Below are 16,444 nucleotides of genomic sequence, written 5' to 3' on the forward strand. Positions count from 1 at the left end.
AACACTTGAAATATGTACACTTACGTGGCTTTGGATGGAGACAGACCTGAGCTCAAATCCTGCCTCTTCCACTTTCATATTTAGAGTATTCAGAATGATAATGTGATTGGAGTTTATTTTTGTACATAGTATGAGAAGGGTGCCTAACATTATTTTCTTCCAGATGTATAGTTACGTTGATAGCATTTGTTAAATAAATCATTTTTTCCAAATTGGAAGAAAAAAAATTATAGCAAACATGGTATCCAGTTATATGGGACCGAAAGCATACCCAAAGAAAAGTTTGTTTTTTTTTAAAAGATTGGCACCTGAGCTAACAACTGTTGCCAATCTTCTTTTTTTTTTCTTTTTCTGCTTTATCTCCCCAACTCCCCTCCCCCCCGCCCCCCGTACAGAGTTGTATATCTTAGTTGCAGGTCCTTCTAGTCGTGGTTCATGGGACGCCACCTCAATGTGGCCTGACTAGCAGTGCCATGTCCACGCCCAGGATCTGAACCCTGGGCTGCCGCAGCGGAGCGCGTGAACTTAACCACTCGGCCACGGAGCCAGCCCCAAGAAAAGTTTTTATATTCAACCTTTATTCTGATATCAATTTTTCATATAAAAGTTCTTACCTTTATTAATATATTTTCTGGTTTTACATCTCTGTGAAATATTCCATTTCTGCATTTAATATAAAAGGAAAGATCAAATTAATCGTACTTCATTCATTCAAATTCTTTTACATTGTATTTTTAATGAATGTTAGCACATTTTATTAATCTGAGCACTGTCAAGTCTCCGAATGCGTACCTGTGCATGTGGTCAAGGGATGCACATAACTGGTACATATAGCGCATAATTTTTTTTTCTGATAATGGGTGTCTTCTCCCTGTGCAATCAAGGAAACAGCCAAACATGGTTACCAATGGTACATATCCCCTTTTTTGAAATTAGAAATAGAATCCATTTTTATTTGATATATGAAAATCTAACTTCTTCTGTGAAAAATAATCTGAAGTAGCTTTAGGAAATATGGCGTATACCTACAAAACATACTGTTTAAAATCCTACATACTGGCATGATTCCACACAGCGCATGTGCTCTGATCACAGCGATCACAGTGAGAACAGTGTTGAGTAATAATCACAAGAGCAGCCTGGTCACTTATACCTAATATGAGCCTCAGGGTGGCCTTCCAGGATGCTGTCCCTCAAACTGTTGTGTCAGGAGTCACTTGTAAATCCAGTGTTTTCCTAGGCTTTCTGTCTAGATGGAGACTTCCATTTTAAAGGGGGATATATCAGAGTTCAACAGAAGTACCTTTTTTAATTCAAGGAGGCCAATGATTGCTTTGAATTTCACAGCCCATGCTCTCTTCTTTGACAAAAGGAAGCAATCATTTGGCAGTTGATGCTGATGCAGTGCTCTGCTGCCTTCAGTCCCCAACGTAAGAGCCCTTTTGGGTGCCTACCCTTCCTTTCTTCCTTGGTCCTCTCAGCCGTTCGTGGCCCTGGGGTAAGGACATGGCTCTCTCCCCTCTCCCTCTGTGAGAATCCCTGCCTGCATGAGGGGGCTACTGGTGAAGTGAGGTGCCCGCGTGAACCGTGTGGGACCACTGGTCTGAACAATCGGAGTCCACATCCTTGACAAGGAGGGGGCTGACTACACACTCTCCACAACAGTTTTTCTAAAACAAACTGTCCAGGCCTGAGACTGTATCTGGTTCCAACCAGATTCTTATTTCCAAACATTTTACAATAAATAAATACAGTACACTTAATAAACCACTTGTAAGTTCGTCGTTTGACCCTACTAAACGCCAGCCAACCGTGAACAGTATTTCTCTTGTCGGTGTTAGTTATGCTGACCAAGTTAATTTTTCCAAGTTAATTTTTGCCAAACAGTCTCATTAAGAAGATTCTAAAGAATGTCACAGATAATACTAGTGATGTAAAAAAATTTTAAGTGAACACAGTAATAACTATGGCACTGGTTGTCAGTACTAGCTGAAGGAATATAGCTACCAGTGTAGCCCACGTTGTTAACAGACTATTTCACACACCCGCTTCCCACAAGGGACCCCTGTCCCCAGGCCTGTGTCTGACTTTCCTGGTCAGGCTTGGAGGTGCACACTGGGGTCCACCATGGCACAGCCAAACGGCCCATCATATACACTTTGGCCCAGAGAATGGGCCCTGCAGTACCACGCATGCATACACATGCTGTCGGTATTTTGCAAAGGAGGGCCCTGCATTATGGTGCACTGTTCTGAGAGGTTAGAGATCTTGACCTGCAGAGGGTAGCAGGTGGGACGTCAGACTCCGTGTGGAGCCTGGGCCATCACCGGCACCCCTCTTTCATCAAGCACAGCAAAACTCAAGGACGGGGTCCTCCCAGTTCTGCTCTTTGAAGCTGGTTCATCTCAGGCAAGTGCGATAACCTTTCTGAAATTCAATTTCCTCACCTCTAAAATGGAGTTGAGCACACAGGATTGGGAAGATCAAATGCAGTAATACAGAGCAAGCATACTACAAATTGTAAAGTAATAATAATAATGATGATAGCAATTAGTGCTTATTGATGACTATGCAAGCCAGGCACTGCTCTATCCTCACAACAACTCTGAGAGTTAGACACTATGATTATCCCCATTTTAGAGACAAGGACTAAAGCTCAGAGAGCCTAACCAGGACCTCCCATCATCAAATAGGCACAGCACCGTGCATGCTCTGAGCCAACACGTTGTTCTGAGATATGGGAGATGCATGCTGCGTCAACACAGCCAAACTGGAACCGTGCTTCCCAGAAGCGCTAGCATTAAAACTAGGATGATGTCATCAGCTTGAAAGAAAAATTCCAATGACAAAAATGGTGCATCACTCACACTCTGAAGGCGCAGAGACCAACAGTGTAAGTAAAGCAAAGACATTGACCATTCTGCGTCAAAATGTTTCAAGGAAGTACTAGGAATGCCGAAACAGGTTTATTTCACTTCTACTTTCCTTTTTATATCTGCACAGAGTGATAACTGGGGAAACTGTCTAAATAGATTTAAAAGAGTTCTTTTAATAAGGATAGAACTAAAATTGCTAACTGATAAGAAAGCTATGTGTCAGAGCTGAATTGGCAATGTTTTCTTCTTTTTTGTTGGGACATAAAAAATGGTGCATCACACAATCAGTGGGTCAGAGCTGATGAAATATCTGAATCAGTCTGACACAGTAATGTTACGCAAAACAGTTATCACGTTGCATGGTAATAAGGCACCTCCTAAGCTATTCATGGAAAAAAATTGTAATGCTACATTTACAGTCAAATCAAGCTTGTTTTGCTCTTTCCTACTTGGTTTATTCTCCAATATCATGGATTTACTTCATGGTGCCTGCCTCAACCACAGCCTCTAAAAGGTAAAAACTAAAAGGTGACAAGGCCAGCCCACTGGACCTGGAACAGCCCATGCTCTAGAAGGCAGCCAGTGACCGGGATTTCTGGGCCTGACCCATCTGCTGCCAGCAGAGGGTCTCAGGGTCTGGGCGGCCAAGTCTGCCAAGAGAGGAGTAGGGGGGCAGGCAGTGGAGCCAAGGCAGAAGACTGTGTGGCTCTGAGGTGGTCAGTGGTGGCCTTGGCAACCAGAACTTTCCTGGTTCCACTCCCGGGAGGCCTGACTGAGCTTTCAGCAAGAGATCTGTGGCTTTCCAATAAACTCCTTCCTTTGTATGTAAACCAGTTGAACAGCATGTGCTCTGTGCAATGAAAACAGTCTAACTACGATGTTCAATATCTATAAACATCATCCAGGTGGACAACACCTCTACCACAGAGGGGACAAGAGGGAGGACTGGCCCAGTGGTGTAGTGGTTAAGTTTGTGCTCTCTGCTTCAGCAGCCCGGGGTTCATGGGTTCAGATCCCAGGCCACGCTGTGGTAGCATTCCACATACAAAACAGAGGAAAGCTGGCAGAGATGTTAGCTCAGGGCCAATCTTCCTCACCAAAAAAAAGAAAAAGAAAGAAAGAAAGTGACAAGAGGGAGATGCACCAGACAACAGGAATGTGAGGTGAATGAGCGACTGCTCCCAGGTGTTGAAGTGAGCACTGGTGAGGGTGAGGGCACAACAAACTAGCCCTTCACAAAAGCAAATTAATTTAACTTGAAACAATTAAAAAAGGGAGCAGGGGGCCGGCCCCGTGGCCAAGTGGTTAAGTTCGCGCGCTCTGCTTCAGGGGCCCAGGGTTTTGCAGGTTCAGATCCTGGGCACGGACATGGCACTGCTCATCAAGCCATGCTGAGGCGGCATCCCACATGCCGCAACTAGAAGGACCCAGAACTAAAATACACAACTATGTATTTTAAAAACTATGTATTTTATGTAAAATAAAATCTTAAAAAATAAAATAAAAAATAAATAAAAATAAAATAAAAAAGGGAACAGAATCAGATACAACATAGGAATAGTAGATGCCTCTATAGTTAGGTTATAATCTTAACTAGTTTTTTCTTATAAAATTGCTGGTCCAGGGACTGTTTCTTACTAGTCTAAGAGGAGATGACAGAAATTAAGAGTAACTGTTTGGAAGCTTTTACAGCAATTCAATATTGCTGTGACATCCAAGCACATGACCATTTTTCCAGTAATTAATTTTTATTGTATTTTATAAAAGTTGTGTTCTACAACAGATCAGGGGGAAAAAACTGGTCTCCTACTACAGACAGTTTTAGAAACACTGGTCTAAACACTAATCAAAAGCCACTTCTCCCCTGCTTTCAAAGCCACTACTGGCTTCCCACTGACTGAGAATAACCGGTTCTTATCCTGGCCCAACCAGCCCCACTGGCCTCGCCTACCCTATTGCCTAGAACTCTCCTCCTCGTGCTCCAGCCACACAGGCCTCCTACTCCATGGTGGCCTCGAGCCCTCTGCACTAGCTGTCCCTTTGTTTGGAACACTGTCCCCATCACTATCTAACACAGCGGCCTGTTTCAGTCACTCATAACACTTACCCCTGTGTAGAACTCTTAATCATTTCTTTACTTGTTTTTACTTTCTCTCCATCTCCTCATCAGAGTGTGAGCTCCACATGGGTGGGAACTGTGTCTATTGTGTCCCATTGTGTCCCCACCTCAGGAACAGCCCATGGCATGTAATGGGGAGTGAGACAGCCTCTCCTGCATTGTCTAACTCCACCACTCTTCCAGGTGAGCCTGTCCTTCCCTAGCCAAGTCATCTCTGCCTCATCTGACACTTACTGGACAAAGAGAAAATTAGCTCAAGCAATTCACTTTCTCAAATGATTTCACTTTCATACAGATTCTCTCTACAATAGACTATATATTCTTTGAATATCAGAAAACGCATCTCTTTACCTTCACCAGACCTTGTACATGCCGGGCATATAAGTAAACAACTCAATAAAGCTTGTGTGATCATTCTCTCACTTCATTATCTTATTCCTTGGTATTTAATAGTGCTACTTAATATTCTAATAATCCAAGAGAGTAGTAATTTAAGTCAAATGATTTGTTATTCTAGTAGCAGAAGCTTTAGTGATTGATTTGGTTTTCAGTAAGTCAGCATCATTGTCAACAAGAGCAAATAATTAGAAAATGCCTATTCATTTGAAAGTAGCCAGCCAGGGCCAGGAAGAGAGAGCCAGGGAAGCTAAAGAGCGTAGGAGCTAAGGTTTCAGAGCCAGACCTGAGTTTAAGTTCTGGCTCTACTACTTATTAACAAGTTACCCTTTGAGTTATTACTTAACCCTTCAAGCCTCAATTTCCTCATCTGTAAAATGGAGATAATAGTGCCAACCACATAGGGCTGTCCAGAGGCAGTACGTGTGGTGATTAAGAACACGCACGCTGGAACCAGGCTAAGTTCAAACTCTAGTTCTGCCACTTACTAGGTACACAGCCTCGGATAAGTTATATCTCGCTCTCCATGCCTTGATTTCTTCATCTTTAAAATGGGGATAATAACAATATCTGCCTGCTACAGCTGTTGTGAGGGTACAAACAATTAATTCTTATAAAGTGGTAAGAACAGTGCCTGGCATGTGGTTAGCACTCATGACCTGTTAGCTATCATCATTATCACTGTATTTCATCAATTCTAAGGCAGACTTTTCTCCCCTTATATGTTAACAACTCTGAAATCAGGATGCATATTCCACTATTTAGTATCTTACAATCACTGTCAGCCATTTCCCCCATCTTCTAATATCTCTGAGACTAGATGCCCCTTACCACGGATAGCATCTTAGATCCAGGACACTGAGCAGAGCCCCAGCCCAGCCTACGGAAGACATTCAATATTTCTGTAATGAATGAATGTCTGTTGATCTATAACATAACAGTCTTTTCTATAACCTCTCTCTATAGACAGATACTGAAAGAAATGATTTCATTTTCTCCAATAGTACAATTCCCCTACCACTGGAAACTAGAAAGATATTTACTTCTAAACAAAGCTTTCTCAAATGTCTAAGCACATAGAAACTTCCCAGAAATTATCCCCTCCCTTTGAGTTTTAAAACATCACACTCTAGGAAACAACAATCAGAATTCTAATATAAGATATATATCTTACACCAAAAGAATTGTTACTAAACAAAGGAAGTAATTATGTAGGTTCATTAAAAAGCAAAATGTTAGCTTACTGATAAAAAGATTACTGTAAATGAACTAATAAAATTTAGTGGTTGTTTCTCCTGGTTGTTTTTGCTACTTTATCCTGATATGTTAGATACATATACACAGAGAGGATCAAAGTGAAGAATCTATGTCAGATAGTATTTGAAAACGTAATCAGAGAAACACCTCATTTATCTAGGCTGATGCTTAATAAGTGAAATTTCCAGATAAATAAGGTTTACTCGTGGAACATAAAACTCTTCCCTACTGTAATCACTTTAAACAGGAATCTTTTAAAAACCTTTTACTCACTTTCCTCTCCTCCCACCAGTGTTCACTGAGGTGGTACGGTACCACAGTCCACCACGTGCTTGTGCTTTCTCTAACCTCCCTTGGGGAATCTGGAGACTCGTGACTTTTGCCCGGACTGCTCTCATTTGGTTCTTCACTGTTCTCATGTCCGTGTTTTACACTTTCAGTCTCCTCCATTATGAGACTGTCACCTATCACTTCCGTTACTGCTGGTGTGCCAGGTTCTAGAAGCTCCTTCTAACTGCTCTATTTTGAATAGATTTCAGACCAAGAAATCAGATAACTAAGTTTGTTAGAATTGTACGTAAAACAAGATTAAACAGATACCTGAGTGAAGGGCTTACCTATGAATAAAATCGTAACTTATAAGAAATATTATATATTCCCAGATATAAGGCAATCCCCTATTTTCCCAAAAAGATCCAAAGGTTTTTGGATCCAAAAGTTTCACGTCAACTTTTATGGATTCAGAAAAATGTGTCTACTTATTCTATTTATTAGTAATTTACTAAAATATACATATTTTAAATCACATATAAAATATAGTAATCTGATATAATGCTCTTGTCCACTCTCCCACTTCATAGAAACACTTTTCTCTGAACTCTTCACAAGCATCTTCAACATCAGTGTCTTATCATTGCAAGAACAGCTTCTTGATCTAAAAGTTTTCCATAGCACATCACGTTCAGTGTGGCCTAAATTGTTTGAGATAATACAACAGTTTTTAAATCATCTATAACGCTGAAACCAAAATTCTATTCCAAGCCATAAGCAGTCACTCACATGACATTAAGGAGGTTGATTTTTTTTCCATTTGTCCAATAGGCATAATGTGATCTGTGAAATATAGCACTTTCTGAGCTACTTTTTCAGCTATATTTACAAGGCTCATTTGTCCTGACATCTACCACAACAGCGAGGTCAGATCCCCAGGGATATTTGCTAAATGTGGGTCAACCATCTGCCTCCTTTTCTCTGTTTCCCTCAGGTGACCTGCGTAAGCCTCCAAAACCAGCCTGACTGAGGTCGGCCCAGGCGAATGTGCTTTCCTAAACAGTGCTTTACTGTTCAAGAGAAAGTACATGAGTGAGCACCCTGCAACACAGGAGACCCTGTAAGGATCCAAACATAAGGAGGCTCCCTCTCATCTGAGGGGTTATTTGTGGGGAAAGCCCTGCTTCATTTCAAGGCACAGAATAGAATGTTGAGCAACAGCAGGTCCCAGGAGAAGAGGGGACCTTCAGAGGGGGACAGGCCTGGGTGCACAGCCCCCCTGCAGGGACCCACAGTCACGGAGGCCTAAGCAGCCCTGCTGTCCTCTGCACCAGCCTCACCCACATGACCTGGCCAGCCTGAAGGCCTTGTGGTTGTGCTTCTCACGTGCAGCATGTTCTGAGTAGATGAGACTGCCAGAAAAACACCTCCGCAGAGTGAAGTAGTCCAGTACCGCGCATTTATATACAACTACTGCACTATGGTGACTAAGGATTTTGAGAACTAAAACAGAGCATATGTGAGCTACAAGCTTTAAAAGACCTTAGATTAGTTGTCAAATTAGTCTACGTACCTCGGATTAGCTCATAAATATTCATGTCCATAAGTTCACATATTAGTGCAAGAGAACCAGATTTTCTGTCACTGAAGAAGAAAGCAGGTTTTTAAAATGCTTTTTCTTTTCTTAATCAGAAAACATAATCAAATACTTAATTCATTTGTAAACATTTCTGGTAAACATAAAGCACTACCACATCAAATGAAGACTGAAGTGCAATGATTAAAACAGTAGAAGTTTTGATTTTAAATCAATATTTCAGGTAAAATTAATTTAAAATAATAGTTAAATTCTACTTGAAGAAAAAAATTTTAAAGCCCTCCCCTGCCATATTTTAAAGACATGTGTCTTGAAAATATAAAATTAACTATCAGCAGAAAGAAGAAATGAAGTTGGGAGTTGGCTAAGCAAAACAATCAAAGAAAGAATAATTTAATTCATGCTCTGTGACTGCACGTTTAGTTTTAATTTACCTAAATTACTTCCATGTAACTGGGATACAATACAACGTGGGAGCAGAATCCCAAAACCAGTCAGGGCACAGAGGGAGAAAGATGAGTCACACCACACCCATGCCATGTCCAGGCCTTGCACAGAGTGCGGACAGAGGACTCTGGCCGAGCCACCAGCTTCTCCTGAGTTCAAACAGCTCTTAAAGGGATCCCTGAGCCCCAGGCAGGGGAGCCCATGTCACGCCCAGGTCCTGCTTGGGGTGCCTCTGGTGGGACTGGAAGGGGTCCTCACTGTCTCTCAGGGCTGTGAGGAGGCCCATGTGCAATTCTGGGCGAAGTGCTCTGGAAAGTGCAGGCCAAGCACCCTTGCACGGGCAGTGCTGTGACGATCACATGCAGATGCAGTCTCTAGCCCTGGCCCAAACTGATGGCTCGACATTTCATCTGAGTTTAAAGCTGTTCAATCCTCTAACGAAAGGCCACCGCACTTTAACTGTCAGAGACTGTTGTCTCCTGGCTGGTTGTAAAGGCCAGGTTCCCTGGAGCACTGCAGCGAGGCCTCACTCTGCTGTGCACCTGCTCAGAGCTCAGCGCCGCTCCAGCCCACAGAAAGGCAGCTCCTGGAGTCTCATGGCCCAAGTTCCTGGCTCGGGGTCCAGAAATATAGTACAGAGCTGCCAGCACCTGGGGACAAGGTGTGCTCTGCCTTCTTGATCAGAAGGTAAACCTTAAGGAAACTATTCTACAATTAGAAAAGAAATAAAAAATCCCCTGAAATTCTATCAATTACAGTAAGAAAGGCTACACAAGACTGTGCAGAGATGGCCACTGGCAGGGACAGAGTAAACACAATCCCTGAAATAGGACAGCAGTGCTTTCCTAGCATGTCATAATTCACACTTGAGGCCTCAGATGCCCAGAGCCACTATCGTCCACACAGAAGCTAACTGAGCTAAAGAGGAGGAGACATTTGAATTATGTATGCTTTTATGATATGGAGTCACTTAAATGAAGGCATTTCCACATCAGGAATCAGATGCACATTTGTCCAAATAAACGTGGCTTAAGATAAAATAAATATGATTACTCTCTGAGCCACAAAGCAAATACTTAAAACGTCTACTATGATTTTCTTTCTTAAAAAGAGATTTAGTACAACTGAAATTTCACAAGCTTGTAATCCATCATAACATTAATAAAAAAAAAAAAAAAAGAGATTTAATCATTATCATCAAATTTAGATAATTTTTAAAGCCCCCAAAATACTTACAAAACCACTTCATGCAACGTAAGAATGTTTGGGTGTGGATTCAGGCGCCTCAGTGCTTGTATCTCTCGTAGATTATTCACTTGCTCAATACTATTGTGTAAGTAAAAATGAATAACTAATTTATAATTTAGGTCAAATTTAAAATTAGGGTTATTAAATTATTATTTATTATCCATGATCACAACTGCAAAACTCAAAAATATGTCAAGTAAGTTAATCAGGTTTTATTTCTGCCATTAGCAGTTGAAGTTACGCATATCTCGTTTCTGCATTATTTCATAAAAATCAAGGTTTTATAGCTTTGGACATATATTCAAAATTTTCCCATCTAAGCTCCTAAAAGAATACTTTGGTAGTTTCCTTTACAATTAACAAACATAGAAACAGATATTAAAATTTCCTATTAATCAGTTTCTGGCAACTAACCAACAGGGCAACGTAAATACCCTCTAAAAATAAGTATTTTAAATTTCCATGAACAGACCCGTCCTTCCTTCTTATCTCTAATGAAGGTTGACATTTTTTCAATTTCACGCACCTGGTGACAGGTGTTCTCTCAGTAGGTGTGTCTTACTGCAGGCTTTTCTTTATGAAGAGTGCCCTGTCTCACACCGCGCTCACATCCAAAATCACACCAGCACAAGTTTAATAGAGGTCAACGGCCTGAGGCTGTCACTGGCCTCTGGACAGATCGGTACAAGAGACACACCTCCCCATGGATGGGCCCATGGAGTCATACCCAAACAAATGACCCGATCCACCAGAGACTTCCATCTTGGAGGTTCTGAAAGGAACTAATTGTGGGAATATTCTTCTTTCTTTGGCAAAACTCTGTTCTACCAATTTTTAACATATAGTGTAAAGCTCAGCATCTTGTTTGGTCATTAAAAGAGTAGTTATATCCAATAATATATTATTATTGTTTTAAATCAATGTGGCCAAGTATTTTAAGTCTCTCTCATACTAGCCAACAAACGGGAGCCTGATATATAAGAAGAGTCTGAATAATCTGAGTGTAAGAATATTTCTGACTAAAAGTTTTAGATCCCTTCTTCATTACTATCCCCTATTTCCTCCCTCACACCCAGGATGATATTCAAAATGTTAGCAGCTTGTGTGCCATGGTCAACAAGCAACTAGAAAGACAAAGCCCACAATGCTGGAGCAGAGTCCTAAAGGCGTTGAACCAGGCACTGAGAGGGGAGGTCGGAGGAGCGCTGAGCAGTGGGCCAGGTGCAGAGTGGCAGGTTGGGGGCAGCACTCAAGAGGCTCAGGTTAGCAGTTAGCCACCACCCAGAACACGAGTCTTTCACTATTGTAATAACCATCATGGATGGCCATACTGATGTTTACAGGGACCATATCATGACACCGTCTATTCATTACATCAGCTTAGTACCCACCCCAACACCTGCTCCTCATCAGCACCCTGGACCACAGAACCAGGGCCTCACCTACATGCCTCTGGAACAGTGCTCCCCAAAATATGTGCCACAGAACATTAGTTCTCTGGAAAATGCTTTGTGAAGAAATTTCATGTTCAAAAAGCTTGAGAGAGGCCCACTCTATTTCCTTTTGGAGAGCCACAATTTACAGCTGATATTAAAAGATTTCAAAAACCCTACTAAACAAAGAAAACAGTTTACTTTTATTTAACCCAAAAATTCCCAGAATTTTTGGTACCAGGATCCTTTCTTACTTACTACTGAGTTCCCATTCCTCAAAACTAGGTCTCCAGAGAATACAGCACTCCAGACTACCCTTTGAGCGACATGATAGAAATAGCTTTTTTTCTTAGGAGAGTGAAGATGAATAAAGACAGCAATAAGGCAAAAAGAAGAAAAAAAGACCAAGTAAAACATTCTTTTGGGGGCATTTACATAACCGATTATAGAACATCATTCAATCCCCTTTCCCGGGGTCTGCATTGGAAGAGGCCACCAAGACTCTTCTTCATGGTCCCACACCACGAGAGGTCCCTGACTCAGGACCAGGCTGATGAAGAACCCTCACCTCCACCTGGTGCCTGTCATGCCTCTGCCCGTGGCATGCCACAGGTAGCAGTTCTCAACCAGGGAACTTTGCTCCCCATGGGACATTTGACAATGTCTGGAGACATTTTTAGTTGTCACTAGTTGAGGAGGGAGTGATCCTGGCATTCAGTGGTAGCAGCCAGGGATGATGTTTTAAATATCCTATAATGCACAGGACAGGCCCCACAACAAAGAATAATCTAGGCTCCCCAGTGGTGTAGTGGTTAAGTTTGCCCCCTCTACTTCAGCGGCCTGGGGTTCGCAGGTTCAGATCCCAGGCATAGACCTAGCACCGTTTGTCAAGCCACACTGCGGCGGCATCCTACATACAAAATGGAGGAAGACTGGCACAGATGTTAGCTCAGCAACAATCTTCCTCAAGCAAAAAGAGGAAGATTGGCCCTGAGCTAACATCTGTTGCCAATCTTCCTCATACACACGAAAAAAGAATAATCCAGGCCCAAATGTCAATAGTGCCAAGGTTAAGAAATCCTGCTTTAGGTGGAAAGAGCAAGAAACCAATTGGAGGTAGCAATTCTAATTTGTGAACACCCTATTTGAAAAAAATTAGTTTCTAGAACTAGGTAGTCAAAAAGCCATGTCATTTAGACAAACAAATAGTCACTATTCTCTTTTTTTTTTTTAAGATTTTATTTTCCTTTTTCTCCCCAAAGCCCCCAAGTACATAGTTGTGCATTTTCAGTTGTGGGTCCTTCTAGTTGTGGCATGTGGGATGCCACCTCAGCATGGCTTAACGAGTGGTGCCATGTCCGTGCCCAGGATCCAAACCAGTGAAACCCTGGGCCGCCGAAGCAGAGCACGCAAACTTAACCACTCGGCACGAGGCCGGCCCAACTCTTCTCATTTTTAATATGAAAACCAGTTACATACCCTGAAACATATTTTGTTTATTACAGACAGAATTATTTTATGCCTCCACAGGCATTCACTCTGAAATAACGAACTAATAAAAACATTAGAAAGGCATATTTTTCTGGGTATTGCTAGCCTTTGTTCAAATAACAGTACTTAATAAAATTCTAATCAACTCTGTTCCTTCTTTTAAATATCATGGGGAAAAAAAATCTAAAAATCTGGAAGTAACCACTTTTCTTTGCCTTGGAGTTGCTTTGAATTTTGTGGTCAGGTGACATTTAGTTAATTTTTTTTTACTGTTCTGCAGGAAACAAAAAATATCATGGAATTGAACATAGAGGAATGTAGGCAGCCTCTCCTTCAAAAAGAACTAGATGATATCTACCATAAATGGATTTTCTCTACAATTGGAAAAAATTACAATTACCAGGATTAAGTCTTTAAAAAAATAACTACAAGATTAATTATGAAATTTCTGCATTTGATTCTTTTAATCTTTTTTTTAAGATTTTTTTTTTCCTTTTTCTCCCCAAAGCCCCCCAGTACATAGTTGTATATTCTTCATTGTGGGTCCTTCTAGTTGTGGCATGTGGGACGCTGCCTCAGCGTGGTTTGATGAGCAGTGCCATGTCCGCACCCAGGATTCGAACTAACGAAACACTGGGCCGCCTGCAGCAGAGTGAGCGAACTTAACCACTCGGCCACGGGGCCAGCCCCTGCATTTGATTTTATTGGAAGGATTTTATGGAAAGTAAGTTTATCTAACCAATCCAATCTGTAGGAAGAAAGTCCTTAACGTGAAAGGGAAAAAGAAGTGGTTACATTAATATTAGATAAAATAGATTTCAAAACAAGGATTTTTATTATTTATGATTTCATGATGATAAAAAGGGTCAAGACATCAAGAAGACAGGACAATCATAAATATGGATGTGCTAAATAACAGAGCTTCCATACACATGAAGTAAAAACTGGCAGAACTTAAGGAGGAAAGAGTTGGAAATGTCAACACCCTTTCTCCATAACTGATAGAACAATCATCCAAAAAATCAGTAAAGATACAGAAGATCCTAATAGTGTTATTAACCACCTTGACCTAATCGACATTTATATACAGTGTATTCATCACCTACAGAAAAATATGCTTTTCAAGTATATGGGGAACATTCACTCAGATGAACAATATGCTGGACCCAAAGATAAGTCTCAATAAGGGCCAGCCCCGTGGCCGAGTGGTTAAGTTCGTGGGCTCCACTTTGGCGGCCCAGGGTTTCGCCAGTTTGGATCCTGGGCACAGACATGGCACTGCTCATCAAGCCACGCTAAGGCGGTGTCCCACACAGCACAACCAGAAGGATCTACAACTAGAATATACAACTATGTACTGGGGGGCTTTGGGGAGAAGAAGAAGGAAAAAGGAAAAAAGAAGATTGGCAACAGATGTTAGCTGAGGTTAGCTGACTCTTTAAAAAAAGTCTCAATAAATTTCAAAGTACTGAAGACTTACAGAACATGTTCTCTGACCACAATGGACTTAAATTAGGAATCACTAAACAGAAAGCTATCTAGAAAAGCCCCCAAATATTTGCAGAGTAAACAACACATCTGAAAATAACCCATGGGTAAATAAAAAATCACAAAGGAAATTAGAAAACATTTCAAATCAAGTAATAAAGAAAGCACAACATATCAAAATTTATAGGATGCAGGTAAAATAGTGCTTCAAAGAATATTTAATCTTCTAACCAAAGAAATGGTTAAAATCAATTGTCTACGTTTTCACCTTAAGATGGTAGAATAAGAAGTAGTAAATTAAATCCAAAGAAAGTAGGAAAAAAGCAGTAACAAAGAGCAGAAATCAATGAAATAGAAAACAAACAATAGAGAAAATTAACAAAGCCCAAAGTTCGTTCTTTGAAAAGATTAATAAAACTAACAAAACCCTAGTAAGACCAACGGAGGAAAAAAAGACACAAAACTCTACCACCACCAGCCAACATCAGGAACGAAAGAACAGCTATCTTTACAGGTCGATATTAAAAAGATAACACAGGAGTATTACGAACAACTGCATGCCAACAAATATGACAATTTAGATTAAACGGACAAATTCCTTGGAAAAGATAATTACCAAATCTAACACAAAATAAAATGAAACTAAAAATAGCCCTACGTTTAGGGTTAATCTATATAATATATAAGGAACTCACACAACTGAAACAACAAAAAATACAGCCCAATCAAAAAATGGGCAGAGGAGATGAACAGACATTTTTCCAAAGAAGATATACAGATGGCCGATAAACACATGAGAAGATGTACAACATCACTAATCAGCAGGGAAATGTAAATCAAAACTACACTAAGATACCACTTTACGCCTGTTAAATGGCTATAATCACTAAGACTAAAAATAACAAATGTTGGAGAGGGTGTGGAGAGAAGGGAACCCTCATACACTGCTGGTGGGAGTGCAAACTGGTGCAGCCACAATGGAATACAGTATGGAGATTCCTCAAAAAACTAAAAATAGAAACACTATATGACCCAGCTATCCCAATACTGGGTATCTACCCAAACAACTTGAAATCAACAATCCAAAGTGACATATGCACACCTATGTTCATCGCACCACTATTCACAATAGCCGAGACATGGAAACAATCCAACTGCCCAGCATCGGCAGACGACTGGATAAAGAAGATGTGGTATATATACAATGGAATACCACTCAGCCATAAAAAAAGACAAAATCACCCCATTTGCAAACAACATGGATGGACCTGAAGGGAATTATGCTAAGCGAAATAAGCCAGACTGAGAAAGATAAACACGATATGATTCCACTCACATGTGGAATATAAACAAACACATGGACAAAGAAAACAGTTCAGTGGTTACCAGGGGAAGGGCAGCACTCATGTGGTGACAGACATGAAATAACGTACAACTGAGATTTCACAACAATGTAAATTTTATGAACTAAAAAAAAAATTCAGCTGAGAAAAAAATAGCCCTATGTTTATCAAAGAAACTGAATTTGTTATCAAAAGCGTCTTCATAGGTGATGGAAATGTTCTAAAACGAGGTTATGGTCATAGTTGTACAACTGTAAAAATCTCCTAAAACTCACCTAAAATGGGTGGATTTTTATGACGTGTAAATTATATCTCAACAAAGCTTTAAAAAATCTTATAGAAATCCAAATTATTTGGCATAATTCTATTTGTTTAATATTCCATGGTATGGATGTACCGTGATGTTATCACCCATCCCACCACTTTGTTTTGTTTCCAGTTTTTTACCAGTGTGAATGATGTTGAAATAAACCTCACGG

General features: G+C 40.7%; 1 protein-coding gene across 9 annotated transcripts in view; it reads right to left on the minus strand.

Annotated features, from left to right (window-relative positions):
- MOK (MOK protein kinase) overlaps positions 1 to 16,444 on the minus strand; it is a 71,625-nt gene that overhangs the window by 19,731 nt on the left and 35,450 nt on the right. For 4 of the 9 annotated variants that reach the window (XM_070514375.1, XM_070514373.1, XM_044774351.2 and 1 more), the window contains exons 3-6: positions 10,199 to 10,288; positions 8,492 to 8,562; positions 793 to 871; positions 615 to 663 (exon numbers count right to left, since the gene is read on the minus strand). The exons of 1 other annotated variant lie outside the window; for it this stretch is intronic. In XM_070514375.1, the coding sequence (XP_070370476.1) occupies positions 615 to 663; positions 793 to 871; positions 8,492 to 8,562; positions 10,199 to 10,288 (289 nt within the window). The remainder of the gene's footprint in view (positions 1 to 614; positions 664 to 792; positions 872 to 8,491; positions 8,563 to 10,198; positions 10,289 to 16,444) is intronic. 4 more of the 9 variants (XM_070514374.1, XM_014854526.3, XM_070514377.1 and 1 more) reach the window with 2 other exon arrangements.

Source organism: Equus asinus, chromosome 7 (assembly GCF_041296235.1).
Source record: "Equus asinus isolate D_3611 breed Donkey chromosome 7, EquAss-T2T_v2, whole genome shotgun sequence".
Classification (NCBI taxonomy): Eukaryota; Metazoa; Chordata; class Mammalia; order Perissodactyla; family Equidae; genus Equus; species Equus asinus.